The following is a 19,505-nucleotide window of genomic DNA, read 5'->3' as shown; positions in this document are numbered from 1 at the left end:
ACCCTTGGTTCCTCTCCAGCGCTTCTCTAAAGCACCCTGGATTTTTATTGTGTATGTATTGGTATTATATATAAAATTTATATTTTTTCAAAATGGGCTTTGATGCTAAAAAATATTTGGAAACCTAGTCCCCTAATTTAATACACTGAGACATTAATTCAGAGAAAAAGGGTAGGGGTTTGCCCAAGGACACAGGTTAACAGTTTGGTGTAGATCCAAGTTTCTGGTAATATCAGTGCCATCTGGGTAATTGTTGTTTAGTTACTAAGTTTTGTCTGACTCTGCGACCCCATGGACTGCTGCACAACAGGCTTCCATATCTCCTGGAGTTTTCTCAAACTCATGTCCATTGGGTTGGTAATGCCATCCAACCAACTCATCCTCTGTTGGCCCCTTCTGCCTTCAATCTTTCCCAGTATCAAGGTCTTTTCCAATGAGTTGGCTCTTTGCATCAGGTGGCCAAAGTGTTGGAGCTTCAGCATCAGTCCTTTCAATGAATATTCAGGGTTGATTTCCTTAATGATTGACTGGTTTAATCTCCTTCCTGTCCAAGGGACTCTCAAGAGTCTTCTCCAATACCACAATTCAAAATCACCAATTCTTTGGTGCTCAGCCTTCTTTATGGTCCAACTCATATCCAAATATGATGGCTGGAAAAATCATAGCTTTGACTATGTAGACCTTTATCAGCAGGATGATTTCTCTGCTTTTTTAAAATGCTGTTTATGTTTGTCATAGCTTTTCTTCCAAGGAGCAAGTGTTTTTTAACTTAATGGCTGCATTCATTGTCCCCAGTGCTTTTGGAGCCCAAGAAAATGAAGTCTGTCACTGTTTCCATAGATTGTCCATTTACCATGAAGTAATGGGACCAGATGCCATGATCTTTGTTTTTGAATGTTGAGTTTTAAGCCAGTTTTATCACTCTCCTCTTTCACATTCATCAAGAGGCTTTTTAGTTCCCTCCTCAGTTCAGTTCAGTTCAGTTCAATCGCCTCCTCACTTTCTGCCATGAAGGTGGTATCTGCATATCTGAGGTTGTTGATATTCCTCTTGGCAGTCATGAATCCAGCTTGTGATTGATTCATCCAGCCTGGCATTTGGCATGATGTACTCTGCATAGAAGTTAAACAAGCAGGGTGACAATAGATAGCCATGATGTACTTCTTTCCCAATTTGGAACAATTCTGTTGCTCCGTGTCTCGTTCTAACTGTTGCTTCTTGACCTGCATATAGGTTTTTCAGGAGACAGGTTAGGTGGTCTGGTATTCCCATCTCTTTAAGAATTGTCCACAGTTTGTTGTCATCCACACAGTCAAAGGCTTTAGTATAGTCAATGAAACAGATGTTTTTCTGGAATTCACTTGCTTTTTTGATGATCCAACAGATGTTAGCAATTTGATCTCTGGTTGCTCTGCCTTTTCTAAATGCAGCTTGTATATCTGGAAGTTCTCAGTTCATGTAATGTTGAAGCCTAACTTGAAGGATTTTGAGCATTTACTTGCTAGCATGTGAAATGAGCTCAGTTGTACAGTAGTTTGAACATTCTTTGGCATTGCCCTTCTTTGAGATTGGAATGAAAGCTGAGCTTTTACAGTCCTGTGGCCACTGCTGAGTTTTCCACATTTGCTGACATACTGAGTGCAGCATTTTAACAGCATCATCTTTTAGGGTTTGAAATAGCTCATCTGGAATTTCATCACCTCCACTAGCTTTGTTTGTAGTAATGCTTCCTAAGGCCCACTTGACTTCACACTCCAGGATGTCCAGCTCTCAGTGAGTGACCACACCATCAAGGTTATCCAGGTCATTAAGATCTTTTTTTGTACAGTTCTTCTGTGTATTCTTGCCACCTCTTAATGTCTTCTGCTTCTGTTAGATCCTTGCCATTTCTGTCCTTTATTGTGCCCATCTTTGCATGAAATGTTTCTTTGGTGTCTCCAATTTTCTTGAAGAAGTCTCTAGTCTTTCCCATTTTATTGTTTTCCTCTATTTCTTTGCATTGTTCATTTAAGAAGTCTTTCCTATCTCTCCTTGCTATTCTTTGGAACTCTACATTCAGTTGGATATATCTTTCCCTTTCTCCTTTGCCTTTTGAATCTCTTCTTTTCTCAGTTATTTGTAAGGCCTTCTCAGACAACCATTTTGCCTTCTTGCATTTCTCTTTGAGATGGTTTTGGTCACCACCTCCTGTACAATGTTACAACCTCCATCCATAGTTCTTCAGGCACTCTATCAGATCTAAACCCTTGAATCTATTTGTCACTTCCACTGTATAATCGTAAGGGATTTGATTTAGGTCATACCGGAATGGTCTATTGGTTTTCTGTACTTTCTTCAATTTACGTCTGAATTTTGCAATCAGAAGTTCATAATCTGAGCCATAGTTGGCTCCATATCTCATTTTTTTTTTGACTGTATAGAGCTTCTTCATCTTCGGCTGCAAAGAAAGAATCAATCTGATTTCAGTATTAACCATCTGGTGATGTCTGTGTGTATAGTCATCTGTTGTGTTGTTGGAAGAGGGTGTTTGCTATGACCAGTGTGTTCTCTTGAAAAAACTCTGTTAGCCTTTGCCCTGCTTCATTTTGTGCTCCAAGGCCAAACTTGCCTGTTACTCCAGGTATCTCTGGTCTTTCTACTTTGTATTCCAATCCCTTGTGATGCAAAGCACATCTTATTTTGGTGTTAGTACTTGTTAGACATACAAATGACTGAACCTCACTCCAGATCTACATCAGAATGGTTGACAGTGGCCAGCAATCTGGTTTAACAAGCCCTTCAGATAATTCTGAAGCACACTGACGTCTGAGTTGCTCTAGTGTAGAGGAAGACGCTACCCAAAAATAAAGGTTCCAGGCCTTGGAAGAAAAGAGCTGTGATGAACCTAGACAGCAAATTAAAAAGCAGAGACATCACTTTGCTGACAAAGGTCCATATAGTCGAAGTTATGGTTTTTCAAGTAGTCCTGTATGAATGTTAGAATTGGACTATAAAGAAGGCTGAGCACTGAAGAATTGCTGCCAACCCTGAATATTCTTTGGAAGGACTGATGCTGAAGCTCCAATACTTTGGCCATCTGTTGTGAAGAGCCAACTCATTGGAAAAAACCCTGATGCTAGGAACGATTGAGGGCTGAATGAGAAGGCGGTGACAGGATGAGATAGTTGGATGGCATCACCGACTCGATGGACATGAGTTTGAGCAAACTCTGGGAGATAGTGAAGGACAGGGAAACCAGGCGTGCTTCAGTCCATGGGGTTGCAGTGTTGGACATGACTGAGCGACTGAACAACACACTCTACTACTTAATGAGAACAACCTTGGGCAAATCATGCCAGTTTCTTCATTTGTCAAAGAATATTTGCCTCATGGGCTTGTAAAGATCAAAAAGATCATAGATATGAAGTTTCTCTTAAAGCTTTGTATGTGTGATTTCTGTGGATTCATGCCAGGGTTGGTAGCCTTGAACTCAGGACTCAAGTCTTCATATAACCCAGGAAAAAGTGCTCTTCTGTAGCCCTCAAAGACTGACCTAAAGATAAGAAGTAGGCTATTGAAGTCCATTTCTAATCCAGGTCCATGGAGAGTAAGGACCAAGGGCCATTGTTGGTTGGAGTCCTCCTGAAACCTGAGATTTTTGAAGCCAGGTTCATGGAAGAGCAGACACCACTGTGATAAAGAGCTCACTAGCTTGAGAGCAATAAGGCCTGGGGTTCTACTCTTGGCCCTGTTCAGCCTCAATCAAATCTCTTCAGTTCTAGGTGCCTCAGTTCTCATACCTATACCTTGATGGAGTCCATACAGCTGAGCACTCCCCACAGTCCCCACATGACTTCTCTATGAACTATAGGGTTCTCTAGGCTGCTTCTAGCTCTGATATTCTGGCTAAGGCTCAGCAGATGATCTCTCTGTGGACCTGAGGCTATTCAGTGGGGAAACAGTAGGTCATTTAGAGAAATAAGCCTGAGCCCTTATCCCTCCACCAAGTTCTAACCCACCAGTTGGAGGCCTGGTCCAGTCCAGCCCTGTTGGAAAAGCCAATTGATTTGCACTTATATCTGTGTTAGTATAAACAAATTAGAGGGCATATGTTTACTGTGAGGGCTTCTCCGGTGGCTCAGTGGTAAAGAATCTGCTTGCCAATGCAGGAGATGAAGATCCCCTGGAGAGGGAAATGGCAACGCACTCCAGTATTTTTGCCTGGAGAATCGCATGGACAGAGGAGCCTGGCAGGCTACAGTCCATGGGGTCACAAGAGTCAGATATGACTTAGGGACTAAACAAAAGCAATATTTACTGTGACAGAATTCAGATGAACTCATTGGGGAGATCCCTCCTCTTATTGCTTATCTCAAGATGTAAATCCAAGGACAGAAATCTAATTTTTTAGGAGTTGAGTGTGTATTTGTAGGTGTGGTATGGCTTTTGTTGGTGATATTTGTAAAGAAACAGAGCCATTAGTGGTGAGTAAACAAAAAGTTTATGCAGTAATTAAATGTAGTTACAGTTCATTGTTGTCAAGAATACAGCATTTTCCATCATGATTATACGTGAAACAAATTAAAACCTCATGAAATAGTCAGCACATTCATGCCAGTGAAAACATATTGCAAAGCATTGCACATGCATTTTAGGTGCAGACAAAACTGGGAACAGGATATATTTTCACTCTTCTCTGGTTAGCTTTGTGCACTTTGTCATTAAGACTTACATTATGTTTGGGTCAAACGTAGAACCCAAAGATATTTTATAAAAAGCTTACAGCCATTATACAGTATCATTTAATCCCACAAATGGATAAAGCAAACTTCTATAGCTCAATGATATGCAAACCAGGACTAAAAGTAGTCAATCTGCCTATGTATATAGCTAGCTGCACTATGATAGATATGGAATATGCTGAGTCTTTTGGCATCAACTACTTAGACAAGCAAGTTCCCAAAATATACTGGTTTGATTTCCAATGAGAACTAAGTGTAGTGCCATTTTAGTTGAAGATTATACACACCTCAGTGTCAGGCCTGAGGATAAACCAACTAGGGGAAGGTAGAGAAGGGTTGGAAGGACACCTGAGCAGGGCTCTTTGGACAACTTAACATTACTTTCCCTGTGAAGCTCCAGACCTGGTTCCCAGAGTTAAACAAAGTGTATTGAAATTGTTGGCCCTCAAAAAGGGTGTTTATACAAAGTCCCATACTTAAAGCATACATAAAACAGTAACTGAGTGCCTCTCAAAATGAGCTCTTCTGTATAAGAAGAAAACCCAGTGCCAAGAGTTAATGGATGAAAGTGTTTGAATTACTGTATAAAGATAATTTATTCTAAAATAGAAAAAATGGATTTAGAAGTATTCTCCTGGAAACTAGGAGAGAGACTGTGTATATATATATATATATATATATATATATATATATCCACATTTCATTACTTAGAAGAAAAGTTTTGTATACCATTTCCATAAGGCATGTGTCATCCCCCCTTCCATTTCTTGTACCTTAAGAGAGCATGCAATGGCTGTATGTTAACTTTGAAAAGGCTCCTTTTCCTTTGAGCCATCTTACAGAAATGGTGCCCTAGATTGACTATGCCACTCCAGAGTCACACTTCTTCAGGTTGAAATAAAAATAACAATAAAACAACAAAATCACAAAAAGAAAACAATTCACAAAATCTACAAAATCTAAGGCCTGAACAAGCACAGACTTGCTATGAGTTCAGAAACTCAGTGAAAGAATTAAAATCACAAAGCACCTCTTGCAAAATATACTTCTTGAAAACCACACAAAACAGTGTGTAGTAACCCCTACTTAGTACTTGGAGGTAAGTATCCTGAAGAACACACACTTAGCCCCAGGATGGAAACTTGATTTCATTATCAAGGAAGCCAAAGGGGTTTCAATGTTTCTTTGTATTTGCTGTTTTATAATTGCAGACAAAATGGAACAGTCAAGAAGTGTGCAGACCTCAATATAAACAAGCTCAATTTATGCATTCATAATTGTACAGCTCCATTTATAGATTCTTACAGATGAACAACTAACACAATTTTGTACACAAAATTTCGTTCGCAAGGACATATTAAATTTAAAGGCTAAAGAGAAACTTATGCCATATAGTGCTTGAAACTATGCACAATATCTGTTGCACATAGTAATCAAGAGGCCTTGAAAAATTGTCTTTGTCTATAAACTACTGCCCTTTGTAAATAAAAGCTCCCTCATGATCCTGGGGTACTCCCTTGTGACACACAGTGCCACAAACATCATAATGAAAAGTCAGTACCAAATCTAGTTTAAGATGAGTTTTGTACATTTGTTTCTATACAGTCAGGAGAAAAAGAGATACAATTTGTATCAACAGAAGGTCATTTCTGGTTATTTGAGGCATTGCTCCTAGCTGCTTTGATTCATACACATTTTATGAGAAGAATGACAATTGTTTTTAGGAAATAAATACATATGCTACCTTAAAAAATATTTCCTGTATTGGGAGGATCTTACAATATTTTTTTGAGTGCTGAACATAAACATGTTCCAGATGAACTGCAGCTGAGAAGATTAATCTTGTGCTTCCCTGTACAGTGTGCAGCTAGTGGATACTGTGGTACCATTTATGGTTTTTGTAGGAAGGTATGGTTTTTGTAGGAAGGTGAACTAACTGGCACAAAGGCAGTAGAGTCATCTAAGATCATCACATACCCTGACTTAGACATGGGAGAGATTTAGAAGGTCCAAGAAGTTGAAGGTATGAAATGGTGTTTGTGTGAAACAGCAAGCACTTCACTCTCTATGGACCTACCTGGCAGAACATAATTTTACTCCTCAGTACGCTGGGAGATAGAAAGATCAAAGGGTAGGAGATGAATGTGAACTGTGGTAAACTGAAGAGAAACACTGAGAGGAAGTTTTGATCAACCAGGACAGAGACAGAAAGCCAGAAAGCAGCATGCAAGCCGTTATCAAACCACCAGAAATAACCCTGACTACAGTCTCACATTCGGAGTGTTTCACAGTAAGAAACATTTATAGGCAGTGTCACACCTTCTCATGAAGAAACAAAAGGCCAAGACCAGGCCTTCTCAACTTTCATGAAAAAAACCACCATAGAAATTAGCAAGTTCCAGCTCAAGAAATAGTGAGCTGGTCATGGTTCAAAATGTTGCAATATACAATTCAAAAAGGGGTTTATTTAGTGCAGCTGTTTAAAAAAACAAAAACAATAAACGCCTCCTCTAGAGGCATTTAGCTACAAAGTTTCCCACCCTGAGCAAGATACAGGTTGCCTATATAGTGCTGTCAATCCAAAGTCCTGCCTTCCTTAGTAATCCATTTAAGAATTACCTAAAGTCAAGTGCACCCTTTGCATGCATTTGAAGTAGGTAACTGAGGCAGCTATTAGCAAAGATGTGGTATCCCCTTTTGGAAGATTTCTCCACCTAGAAAATCCCTTGATTTTGTTTCCTAAAGAAGTTCTGCTCCACCATTGATAGACCTTATTGCCCAAAGGTTAGATGGCAGGAGAAAGTGGATTACACGACAGTGCACTGTCCTTCAATGCATTTCATCCTGTGATGTTGAATACTGCATAGGTCAGAAGTCCAAAGAGCATCCATTGGACCCCCCTTGAATGCAGCTTTTTGTGTTCATCATTTAATCTCTCCTGGGATTAAGAGAAGCAAATTCTGGTAGTAAATCCCTTGGTCCTGGTCCAACTCTTCTGTGCTTGTCTAGCACATGAAACTACTATGCTTGGAACTTGAGAGTATCAAACTTGGAACTATCCATCACCTCTTCTTCAGAAGAAGGCTTCAATCTGATCCCTAATTTACTAAGGTGAAGAGACTTAAAAGTGAAGAACTCTCAATAAATGTTGACAAGTAAAAAGTGCAAAGGAAATAGAGCCAGTTTGCTCTGGCGCCTAAGAAAGCAATATTCAAATATTGGGATGTAGTTTCACTTTCAAAACTAGTTGAAACTATGAAATATGATGTAAAATCATCAAGTCAGATTTGTGATCTATACAGCTGTAGACTAAGGACTGTGCAAAGTCTGTCTTTTTTATCACCACTATACAAAAGGTTATATAGAGATACACAAACACACACACCTCAAACTAAATACATACAGTCTTACATGCAATATAATTGCTAACAATAGGTTTGAAATATAGCTCTAGAAACTTCAATGTGACCCTATATCTCAGTTAATAAAGGTATTGAATGGTCAGATATCCATGCAATAAAGTATGTCTTTACTTTTAAATAGATTTAAATATTCTTATTAAAAATCCTAAATGGTTAATTCAACACATGGATTGATCCTGATACTCTTGCTCTCTAAATTAGATATGTCATTGATACTTCATAATATAGAGTGTGTGACTAAGAAAGCAGTTGGTAATGGAATCCCTTGGGGTCGCTTGCATTTAGGCCTTTCCCCTGGATTTTGTCCTCCATTACCTGCATGGTGCAGTGCAAAAGGGTATAGGACTTGGAGTTAAGAGGACTTGGGTGTGAGTCTTGATTGATCACTTGCTAGCAGTGTGACCTCAGCAAGTCACTTTTGAACTCACTGAGCTTCAGTTTCCTTGTCTAGAAAACAAGACATTAGTAAGACTTTCCTCACAGGGTTGTTATGCACTTCAATGATATAAACAGTCTGTAACTTGTAAAGTATAACACAAAACTATTAGTTACTATTATCATAGTATTAGTGCATTATTGGTATTCATATTTATATAAAGAAATAAGTCCTATGTCATGTCAACGTGCAGCCCTAAGCTTAGAAACAATCAAGGCTGCTAGTTGCTGGGCATCTGCTGTGTGGGGATTCTTTTCCATCACTGCAAGAACAATGTTTGAAGGGAAAATATTGCAGAGGTTCTTGTAGGTTTGATACTGGTGCTCTGGGATCATTTGCTCCCTGGAATCATTGCACATTCCAACCCAAGGATTCATCCAAAGCTGCTCCATCTTTTCAGGCACACTCCGTACCATGACTGGCTCATAGCATGGTTGCATGAGGCTGTTACTCAAAGGATAGGAGTGGTAGCCATAGGAGTCAGTTGCACAGGGCAGTGGGTCCCAGCTGGCATGCTGTTCCCGACACAGAGGAGGACGTCTTTGCCTCATGGGATTGTTCTCATATAGGCGAGAATCAGAAATGCTGTCCATCCGAGTCATCACCAGGGCACGTCCTGGCTGGGGGGTTGCCCCAGCATGCATATTGGGAGGCATGGGATAGTCTCCAGGACAGCTGGAGCGTGCTCCAGTTGTTGGGTGCTGGGCATGCAGAACTAAGTGGGAGACTGATTGCTTGAGGGGGGCTTGCTTAGAGTCTTCTGGGCCATAGCTCTGCACTCGCGTTAAGGCTTCATGGTAACCATGAGGAAAAGGCTGAAGATGGTTCTGAGATGCTGAGCGATGCAGCTTCAAACTGCCTTCAGGATGAGTATCAGCAACAGCCAAGTACAGGTTGTTGTAAGAGGAATAGTTGTCGTTCCTGGTATGGCTCATACGATTGTCAGGACAGAGGTTGGGATTCCGGGCATACAACCCCCGGTCTGCTTCAGCCATGTAGTACTCTCGATTATGCATGCTGTTGATGTTCAGTTTGGAGAAGTCGCCTAACACTGAATAGTAGCTGTGGTCCCCTAAGGGCTCAAACTTTGGGTATTGCTCAGCATAGCTAATAGGGGTCCCATGGCTATTGGTAACCAGAATGGGCGGGTACTGCATGCTGGTCATGTGCTCCAATGAGGACTTCTGGTGAGAGAAATGAGAGGATCCTGGCACTGGGCTGCTGGCTGAACGGGTGTTGAGGGCACCCACTGCATGGCTTTTGGGGGGTGGGATTGTGGGGACACTTAAAGCAGTCACAAGTGAGGGGACAGAGCTGGCCTCAGGCTTACGGGCAATGGACAGCCATTCCTCAGGCTCCACAGCCACGGACCGGATGCTGGGATCCGATTGACGCTTGGGGGTCACGCGTTTGACTTCTGAGGTTATGTCACCTTTGGCACTAGACAGCCCTGTGCCACACTTGGCCAGGGTGCCTTCACTCATGGTTTTTACTGTGGACAGTTTGGCACTGATGCGGAGCTCATCAGCCACCGAACGCTGCGGTTGGTTGGCCCGCTCCGGATGGTAGTATTTGCACTTGTGGCCGTAGGTGCATTTTTTGCCTGAAAAATAATGCCCTGGGGTAAGACTCTCTCTCACAGTGGTGCAACTTTCTGTGCCAGAGGCTGTTTTAACAATCTGGTCACTCAGGTTAGAGTTTTACTTTTGGGGTTTAAGACAGAAAATTAACTGTTCTTAAAGACGGGAGACAGACAACACCACGGTGGCATCACACACTGTGAGCGGAGAGGAAAGAAGTGGAAACCTAGGGAGGAAACTGCAGTGTGAAAGGTAAGAATTGTCATTGAACAGCCTTCATTTTCCTGAAATTCACAACTTTGTCTAGGCATAACCTGCATGCTGAGGCAGTGTAGAGTAGTAGCAGCATTGGCCTGGAGGCTGGTCAGATCTGAGCTTTAATTCCAGCTATGTCACTTACTAGCCATGTGACCTTGGTAAGTGATTTTTAATTTCTGTGCCTCATTTTCCTATTCTGTAAACAAGGTTCATAATGCCTTTATTATAAGGTCATTGTGAGAATTAAATCAAGATAGTGAACATGAAATACTCTATGATATGAATAAATGATAGTTGAGAACAAACACCTAGATGTCTTATAAATAAATGATTATTCAAAAACAGTGAACATTCAAATTTGCCTCAGACCAGGCAGCATATGTCTTACTGTTAGGCTCACAAATTTGTGTCACAGGGACTTGGGTAAGATCATGAAAGCACTCTAGAAAACTATATTTATTTACTTTATTTTATTTTAAATTAATTAATTTAATTTATTTTAATTGGAGGCTAATTACTTTACAATATTGTAGTGGTTTTTGCATACATTGACATGAATCAGCCATGGATGTAAAAACTATATTTAAAATAGGAAAAGAAGATAAAGTTTGGAAGCAAACTGGAAAATGCAGATTGGATGAGAAGGGTAATATTGACAGAGGGCGCAGTCACCTGCCTGAAAGACACATCCTTCTTGGGGCCAAACGCAGTTTGTCATTGCCCTTTCTTCTTCCAAGTAAGTTTCTGCACTTCCCTGCCCCCAATAACACTGCTCAGGACAGAGACAGTTAGAACATATGAATCATTTTAACTAGTGACAATTATTCTTTCCTTCAATTCTAGTTATTTTTTTCTCAGGAAATTTCTAGGATGGTTCTTTAAATGCCTAATTGAAAATATATGAAGACACAGACTTTAACTCACAGAGAGTGGACAAGCCAGGATTTTCCCTTTGAAAGGGAAACCTTGAACAGAAAAGTATTCACAGACTTCTTCAGTTTTGCACATGGGTACTCACCATAAGGACATGGTTGCTTCTTGTGTTCAGGAACAACGGGTCTCTTTCTTAAGAAGTTTTCAAGGCTTGGGCCATGACGTCCTAAAGGATCATCTGGAGGCATAAATCTGAAAGCAAGCAAGCAAGAGGTAAATGATCCCTTATCAGGAGTTCAAGCCTTCATTACATGTTGCTTATACTATTGGCATAGCCTTCTAATAGCCCTTTCTGCCTCAAGTCTATCTTCTGCTAAGTCAGCAATTCTTCCCTCTGTTTCCGCTTGAACACAAGAAAGGAATGATTTTTCCCATACATCATTCTTCTGTGGTTTATAAGTTACAATCACACTGACATGTCTGCCGGTTCCCCCAACGTACAACCCATTTTCACATCTTTATAGCTTTATTCATGATGTTCTCTTTACTTATAATGCCCAGAAGCCCTCTTTCCTCTGTCTGTAAACTTCATCTCGAATGTTATTTCCTCTGTGAGACTTTTTCATATCATTTCAAATAGACAAAGCAATTAAAAATAATAATTTTAACCATAGAGTTTATCCCAACACGTTGTGAGAATCTCTTCTCTAAGTACACTTTGAGCTTCTTAAGAGTGAGTCTTGTTACTTATTCAGGCTTTTATTCCCACAGCGACCAGCATAATGCACAATATACAGTAAGTGTTCAGTAAATGTTTACTGAAATGAAATTAAATCTGTCGTTAGTGGTATTAGGCTATTCAGAACCTATAGGAAAGAAACGTACTTGTCATTCACAAAAGAATACATCAGCAAGCGCTCCTCTATAAACTTCTTCCATTCTGGCTTTTCGACTTGAAGGTCTCGGTAGTTATCATTGGATACAATGATGCCATCAGAATCAAAAGCCAGTTTGACTATGAACCGGTCATCATAGCAAACAACTCTTCTGCCCTGGACCCTTCGGGATGGTGTGAAGACAAGAATCTTTTCCTTCTCCAGTTTACGTAGGATATCTTGATCTGTTGAAATATGGATTATATGCCACAGAATAGAAATCATCTTTGGAAATTAACAGCATTATTCCCATATTAAAAAATATAAAAGTTGGTAATAGATTAATAAATTATTTGCTCTTAGAGAGAATGTGGCCACTGTTCCTGGCTATGGCACCATTTTGGACTGTGATTTTAGCCAAGTTGCTTTCCCCTTTCCACTCCAGTTTTCTTTCTGATAAAGGAAATAGATTAAATGACATCTAAGTTTTTAAAAACTAGCATTAACAGTAAGAAATAACATTGATATCCTAACATTTTTAAGGCTTATTTTGCCCTTTGGCTGTAGCACCAGGTTTTGGTTGCTGAAGAAACCAGGGAAGTATGATGAGGATGTGTCTGCCAGGAGGAGAATAATGTATCTTTCTTAGGGACTAACATTTTTGCCTTCTGCCTGAAGGAAAGCCACGTAGCATATGAGTACTGACACCCTTTCCTTTTAGCTTCTTTATTAATGAAGAAAGAAGTCTGAGTAGGGCCAGGATCCACTCTCAGACTGAGGCTGGCAGCCTGTTCAGCAGTTAGCAGACAGCCCCATGACTCTGAACCTTCAGTCATTCACTGAACCTTCTCATTCTGTACATAAGGCAAGACCTGATACTCAGAGAATTGGGATAGTGATGCTCTCAAATGCTGTTAAGAGCTAGCTTTATATACGATTATAAGTGAAAGTAGTGATCCTCCTGCCAATAGGGCCACATCATAACTTTTGTGGACTTTAGGCACTTTTGCCTTCGTGGGTCTTTTCTTCCATAAAGAAATGTTAAGTTTATACTTTACAACTATGTTGGTATAAACACAAATAATCCAGTTAAGTACATTATTATATATTTATTGTTATATTCAATTTTCCCCTCTGATGTTATAAAGCTAATAAAATTAAACCATTTACATAGGATCCTAAAAGTATATATTATGAACCCTAGGCACTTGGCCTACTGTGCTTCATGGACAAATTAACTTTGAATGCCATGAGACTTTTCTTTTTTTCTATTCTAACCTCTAATTTGCAAATCCCACAGTAACTTATCTGCTACAGGATGAGATTTATTGTCTATGGTGGTTTCTTTAGTATTTTAGAAAACTCAGTCGTGTTTGTAACCAGATTCATTCCCCTTTTTGTCTGAAGCTTATGATCAAATAGAAACAAACACTCTTTTTTTCAACTATGTGCTTTATTTTTTGCTTGAAATTGAAATCTCTATTTAACTTCTCTGTGCCACAGCACAACAGATCATTTGGATCAAGAATAATCTGTTTTAAAATACAAAAAAAAAACCCAAACATTTAAAGTGTATTTAATAGATTTAGAAAAGTACTTATCTAATTTAGAAGCATTGGGCTCTCCCCAAACTATCTTCCCAGCTTTGATTCTGGATGAGAAGATATGTTTTAATTGAATTAGTACCTGTAATTGGTGCATCAGGGCGGGATTGCTCTTTTCTCCATGCAGGCACAAATACAGTAATATCTTTATGGCCTTTATCTAGGAACCAATCCACAGCAAGTTGTATTCCTCTGCAGGAGAACTCTTCTTTATTCCCATGGCTTCAGGAAGATAGGGAATGAGAGTAGAGAGGATTGATAACAAGTAACAAAGAAATACTCCAAATAGGCTTTTTCTTAGTGTGAAGACATTAACAACAGATATATTACTTTTTGAGGATGCCAAAAATGTATGTTTTTAAGAGAACAAATATAATTCTGTAAAAATTTCCATTATTACAAATATTACCAATATCATTACACATTCATTCAAGGCCACAGATGGTTAATAACAACTCTTAAATTATAGCAGCCCTGGTGGCTATTTCTTATCATTATTTCCATTTTCTCTCATCTCTTTCTGTTTCTATTACCATCTCCTTTTCAAAGATTCTGATATTTATCAGATGAAAAGAGAAGTGTCACTAGAGGTTTGGATAAAGTTTATAGAGAATTAGTTGGAAATGAATTTTAAGTACATATAGTAAGCTTAAAAATTAACATTGATAGAAGAAAGATACACTGAAATGCTGACTGAAAATAATTATCACAATTAATTAAATATGATTTGCCAACAAAAATTAGTCTTGAAAATTTTAAGGTGTGGGAAATGCTCACAATATAATGCTAAAAGAGAAAAGAAAGGATTTGGACTACATATAATGTAATCCAAATTTTATAGAAGAAAGTCTATGTACAGTATCTCCCTTATTTGGTTTCATGATGCACATTTTCATTTAATGATTGTTCAAAGACATTAAATGGAAAACTCCAGAAATAAGCAATTCATAAGTTTAAAATTATGCACCATTTTGAGTAGAGTTATGAAATATGGTGCCATCCCATTCTATCCTGCCTGAGGTGAATCATCCCTTTGTCCAGCATACCCCACCCACAAGTCACTTTGTTCAGTTCAGTCACTTAGTCACGTCCGACTCTCCGTGACACCATGAATCACAGCACGCCAGGCCTCCCTGTCCATCACCAACTCCCGGAGTTCACTCAAACTCATGTCCACAGAGTCAGTGATGCCATTCAGCCATCTCATTCTCTGTCGTCCCCTTCTCCTCCCGCCCCCAAACTTTCAAGCATAAGAGTCTTTTCCAGTGAGTCAACTCATCGCATGAGGTGGCCAAAGTATTGGAGCTTCAGCTTTAGCATCAGTCCTTCCAATAAACACCCAGGATTGATCTCCTTTAGAATGGACTGGTTCGATCTCCTTGCAGTCCAAGGAACTCTCAAGGGTCTTCTCCAACACCACATTTCAAAAGCATCAATTCTTCGGCAATCAGCTTTCTTCACAGTCCAACTCTCACATCCATACATGACCACGGGAAAAAACATAGCCTTGACTAGATGGACCTTTGTTGGCAAAGTAATGTGTCTGCTTTTTAATATACTATCAAGGTTGGTCATAACTTTCCTTCCAAGGAGTAAGCGTCTTTTAATTTCATGGCTGCAATCAGCATCTGCAGTGATTTTGGAGACCCAAAAAATCAAGTCTGACACTGTTTCCACTGTTTTTCCATCTATTTCGCATGAAGTGATGGGACCAGATGCCATGATCTTTGTTTTCTGAATGTTGAGCTTCAAGCCAACCTTTTCACTCTCCTCTTTCACTTTCATCAAGAGGCTTTTGTGTTCCTCTTCACTTTCTGCCATAAGGGTAGTGCCATCTGCATATCTGAGGTTATTGATGTTTCTCCCAGCAATCTTGATTCCAGCTTGTGCTTCTTCCAGCCCAGTGTTCCTCATGATGTACTCTGCATATAAGTTAAATAAGCAAGGTGACAAGATGCAGCCTTGACGTACTCCTTTTCCTATTTGGAACCAGTCTGTTGTTCCATGTACAGTTCTGACTGTTGCTTCCTGACCTGCATACAGGTTTCTCAAGAGGCAGGTCAGGTGGTCTGGTATTCCCATCTCTTTCAGGATTTTCCACAGTTTATTGTGATCCACACAGTCAAAGGCTTTGGCATAGTCAATGAAGCAGAAATAAATGTTTTTCTGGAACTCTTTTGCTTTCTCCATGATCCAGCAGATGTTGGCAATTTGATCTCTGGTGCCTCTACCTTTTCTAAAACCTGCTTGCACATCTGGGAGTTCACGGTTCACATATTGCTGAAGCCTGGCTTGGAGGATTTTGAGCATGACTTTACTAGTGTGTGAGATCAGTGCAATTGTGCGGTAGTTTGAGCATTCTTTGGCATTGCCTTTCTTTGGGATTGGAATGAAGACTGACCTTTTCCAGTCCTGTGGCCACTGCTGAGTTTTCCAAATTTGCTGGCATATTGAGTGCAGCACTTTCACAGCATCATCTTTCAAGATTTGAAATAGCTCAACTGGAATTCCATCACCTCCATAGCTTTGTTCGTAGTGATGCTTTCTAAGGCCCACTTGACTTCACATTCCAAGATGTCTGGCACTAGGTCAGTGATCACGTTATCATGACTATCTTGTTCTTAAGATCTTTTTTGTACAATTCTTCTGTGTATTCTTGCCACCTCTTCTTAATATCTTCTGCTTCTGTTAGGTCCATACCATTTCTGTCCTTTATCGAGCCCATCTTTGCATGAAATGTTCCCTTGGAATCTCTAAGTTCCTCTAAGAGATCTCTTGTTTTTCCTATTCTGTTGTTTTCCTCTATTTCTTTGCATTGATCACTGAGGAAGGCTTTCTTATCTCTCCTTGCTATTCTTTGGAACTCTGCATTCAGATGCTTATATCTTTCCTTTTCTCCTTTGCTTTTCACTTCTCTTCTTTTCACAGCTATTTGTAAGGCCTCCTCAGACAGCTTGTTATCAGGTTGACTATTTCAGAATCACTGGGCTTGAGTTCAAGTAACTAATTTTACTTAATAATGGTTCCAAAGCACAAACATAGTGCTGCTGGCAATTTGGATATGCTGAAAAGACTATAAAGTGAAAAGGTGAAAGTTGTTAACTTAATTAAGGAAAGAAAAAAAGCTCATATGCTGAGGTTGCTAAGATCTACTGTAAGAATGAATCATCTCTTCACGAAATTGTGAAGAAAGAAAAAGATGCTGTAAAGAACAATATTGCATAGGAACCTGGAATTTTAGGTCCATTAATCAAGGTGTATTGGAAGTAGTCAAACAGGAGAATGCAAGCGTGAACATTTAAGAATCAATGAACTATAATAGATGGGAATTGGTGAATTTAATTCAGGTGGTCATTATATCTACTACTGTGGGCAAGAATCCCTTAGAAGGAATGGAGTAACCCTCATACATAACAAGAGTAAAAAATACAGTACTTGGGTACAATCTCAAAAATGACAGAATAATCTCGGTTCATTTCCAAGGCAAGCCATTCAACATTACAGAAATCCAAGTCTACATCCCAGCCACTAATGCCAAGAAAAATGAAGTTGAAAGGTTCTATGAAGACCTACAAAATCTTCTAGAACTAACACCAAAAAAGATGTCCGTTTCATCATAGGGGACTGGAATGCAAAAGTAAGAAGTCAAGAGATACCTGAGTAACAGGCAAGTTTGGCTTTGGAGTACAAACTGAAGCAGGGCAAAGGTGAACAGAATTTTGCCAAGAGATCACACTGGTCATAGCAAACAGCCTCTTCCAACAACACAAGAGATGACTCTACACATGGACACCAAATGGTCAATGCTGAAATCAGATTGATTATATTCTTTGTAGCCAGAGATGGAGAAGCTCTATAGAGTCATCAAAACCAGGAGCTGATTGTGGCTCAGAACATGAACCCCTTATTGTAAAATTCAGACGTAAATTGAAGAAAAGAGGGAAAACCAGTAGGCCATTAAGGTATGATGTAAATCAAATCCCTTACAATTATACAATTATTTATATATATATATATATATATATATATATATATATAAAATTATACAGTGAAAGTGACAAATAGGTTTAAGGGATTAGATCTGATAGAATGCCAGAAGAACTATGGACAGAGTTGTGCAACATTGTACAGGAGGCAGTGATCAAAACCATCCCCAAGAAAAAGAAATGTGAAAAGGCAAAATGGTTGTCTTAGGAGGCCTTACAAATAACTGAGAAAAGACAAGAAGCAAAAGGCAACGGAGACAAGGAAAGATATATCCATCTGAATGCAGAGTTCCAAAGAATAGAAAGGAGCGATAAGAAAGTCTTCCTAAATGGTCAATGCAAATAAATAGAGGAAAACAACAAAATGGAAAAGACTGGAGATCTCCTTTAGAAAATTAGAGATACCAAGGGAACATTTCTTGAAAAAATGGGCACAATAAAGCACATCAATGGTATGGACCTAACAGAAGCAGAGGATATGAAGAAGAAGTGGCAAGAATACACACAAGAACTATACAAAAAAGGTCTTAATGACCTGGATAACCATGATGGAATGGTCAGTCACCTAGAGCCATACATCCTGGAGTGTGAAGTCAAGTGTGCCTTAGGAAGCATTACTATGAACAAATTAGTGGAGGTGATAGAATTCCAGCTGAGTTATTTCAAATCTTAAAAGATGATGCTGTTAAAGTGCTGCACTCAATATGTCAGCAAATGTGGAAAACTCAGCAGTGGCCACAGGACTGGAAAAGGTCACGTTTCATTCCACTCTCAAAGAAGGGCAATGCAGAAGAATGTTCAAACTATTGTACAATTGTCCTCATTTCGCATGCTAGCAAGACAATGCTCAAAATCCTTCAAGCTAGGCTTCAACAGTACGTGAACTGAGAACTTACAGATATACAAGCTGCATTTAGATAAGGCAGAGGAACCAGAGATCAAATTGCCAATATCTGTTGGATCATTGAAAAAGCTTGAGACTTTCAGAAATACATCTACTTCTGCTTCATTGACTATTCTAAAGCCTTTGACTGTGTGGTAATAGCAAATTGTGAAAATTTTTTAGAGATGGGAATACCAGACCACCGTAACTGCCCCCTAGGAAACCTGTATGAAGCAACAGTTAGAGCTGGACATGGGACAATAGACTGGTTCAAAATTGGGAAAGGAGTACATCAAGGCTGTATATTTTCACACTCCTCATTTAACTTACATGCAGAGTACATCATGAAAATTGCCTGGCTTGATAAAGTTCAGGCTGGAATCAAGATTGCCAGGGGAAATATCAGTAACCTCAGATATGCAGATAATACCACCCTAATGGCAGAAAGTGCTGAGGAACTAAAGAGCCTCTTGATGAAGGTGAAAGAAGAGAGTGAAAAACCTGGCTTAAAACTCAACATTCAAAAAACTAAGATCATGGTATCCAGTCCCATCACTAGCATGACAAATAGATGGGGGAAGATGACAACAGTGACAGACTATTTTCTTGGTCTCCAAAATTACTGTGGATAAGGACTGCAGCCATAAAATTAAAAGATGCTTGATCCTTGGAAGAAAATCAATGACAAATCTAGACAGTGTATTGAAAAGCAGAGACATCTCTTTGCCGAAAATGCCCATATGGTGAAAGCTATGGTTTTTCCATTGATCATGTATGAGATAGAGAGTTGGACCATAAAGAAGCTTGAGCACCAAAAAATTGATGCTTTCAAACTGTGGTGTTGGAGAAGACTCTTGAGAGTCCCTT

At 39.5% G+C, this 19,505-nt stretch overlaps 1 protein-coding gene across 1 annotated transcript in view; it reads right to left on the bottom strand.

Annotated features, from left to right (window-relative positions):
- Positions 1 to 8,761: 8,761 nt before the first annotated feature.
- ZC3H12B (zinc finger CCCH-type containing 12B) overlaps positions 8,762 to 19,505 on the bottom strand; it is a 52,952-nt gene continuing 42,208 nt past the window's right edge. The window contains exons 2-5 of the mRNA XM_055438528.1: positions 13,852 to 13,991; positions 12,176 to 12,410; positions 11,436 to 11,542; positions 8,762 to 10,182 (exon numbers count right to left, since the gene is read on the bottom strand). Of these exons, the coding sequence (XP_055294503.1) occupies positions 8,762 to 10,182; positions 11,436 to 11,542; positions 12,176 to 12,410; positions 13,852 to 13,991 (1,903 nt within the window). The remainder of the gene's footprint in view (positions 10,183 to 11,435; positions 11,543 to 12,175; positions 12,411 to 13,851; positions 13,992 to 19,505) is intronic.

The sequence above is a fragment of the Moschus berezovskii genome, chromosome X (assembly GCF_049115385.1).
Source record: "Moschus berezovskii isolate FMDL1 chromosome X, NW_MosBer_1.0, whole genome shotgun sequence".
NCBI lineage: Eukaryota > Metazoa > Chordata > Mammalia > Artiodactyla > Moschidae > Moschus > Moschus berezovskii.
The sequence above is the reverse complement of the archived record's forward strand: the minus strand, read 5'-3'. Positions and strand labels throughout refer to the sequence as shown.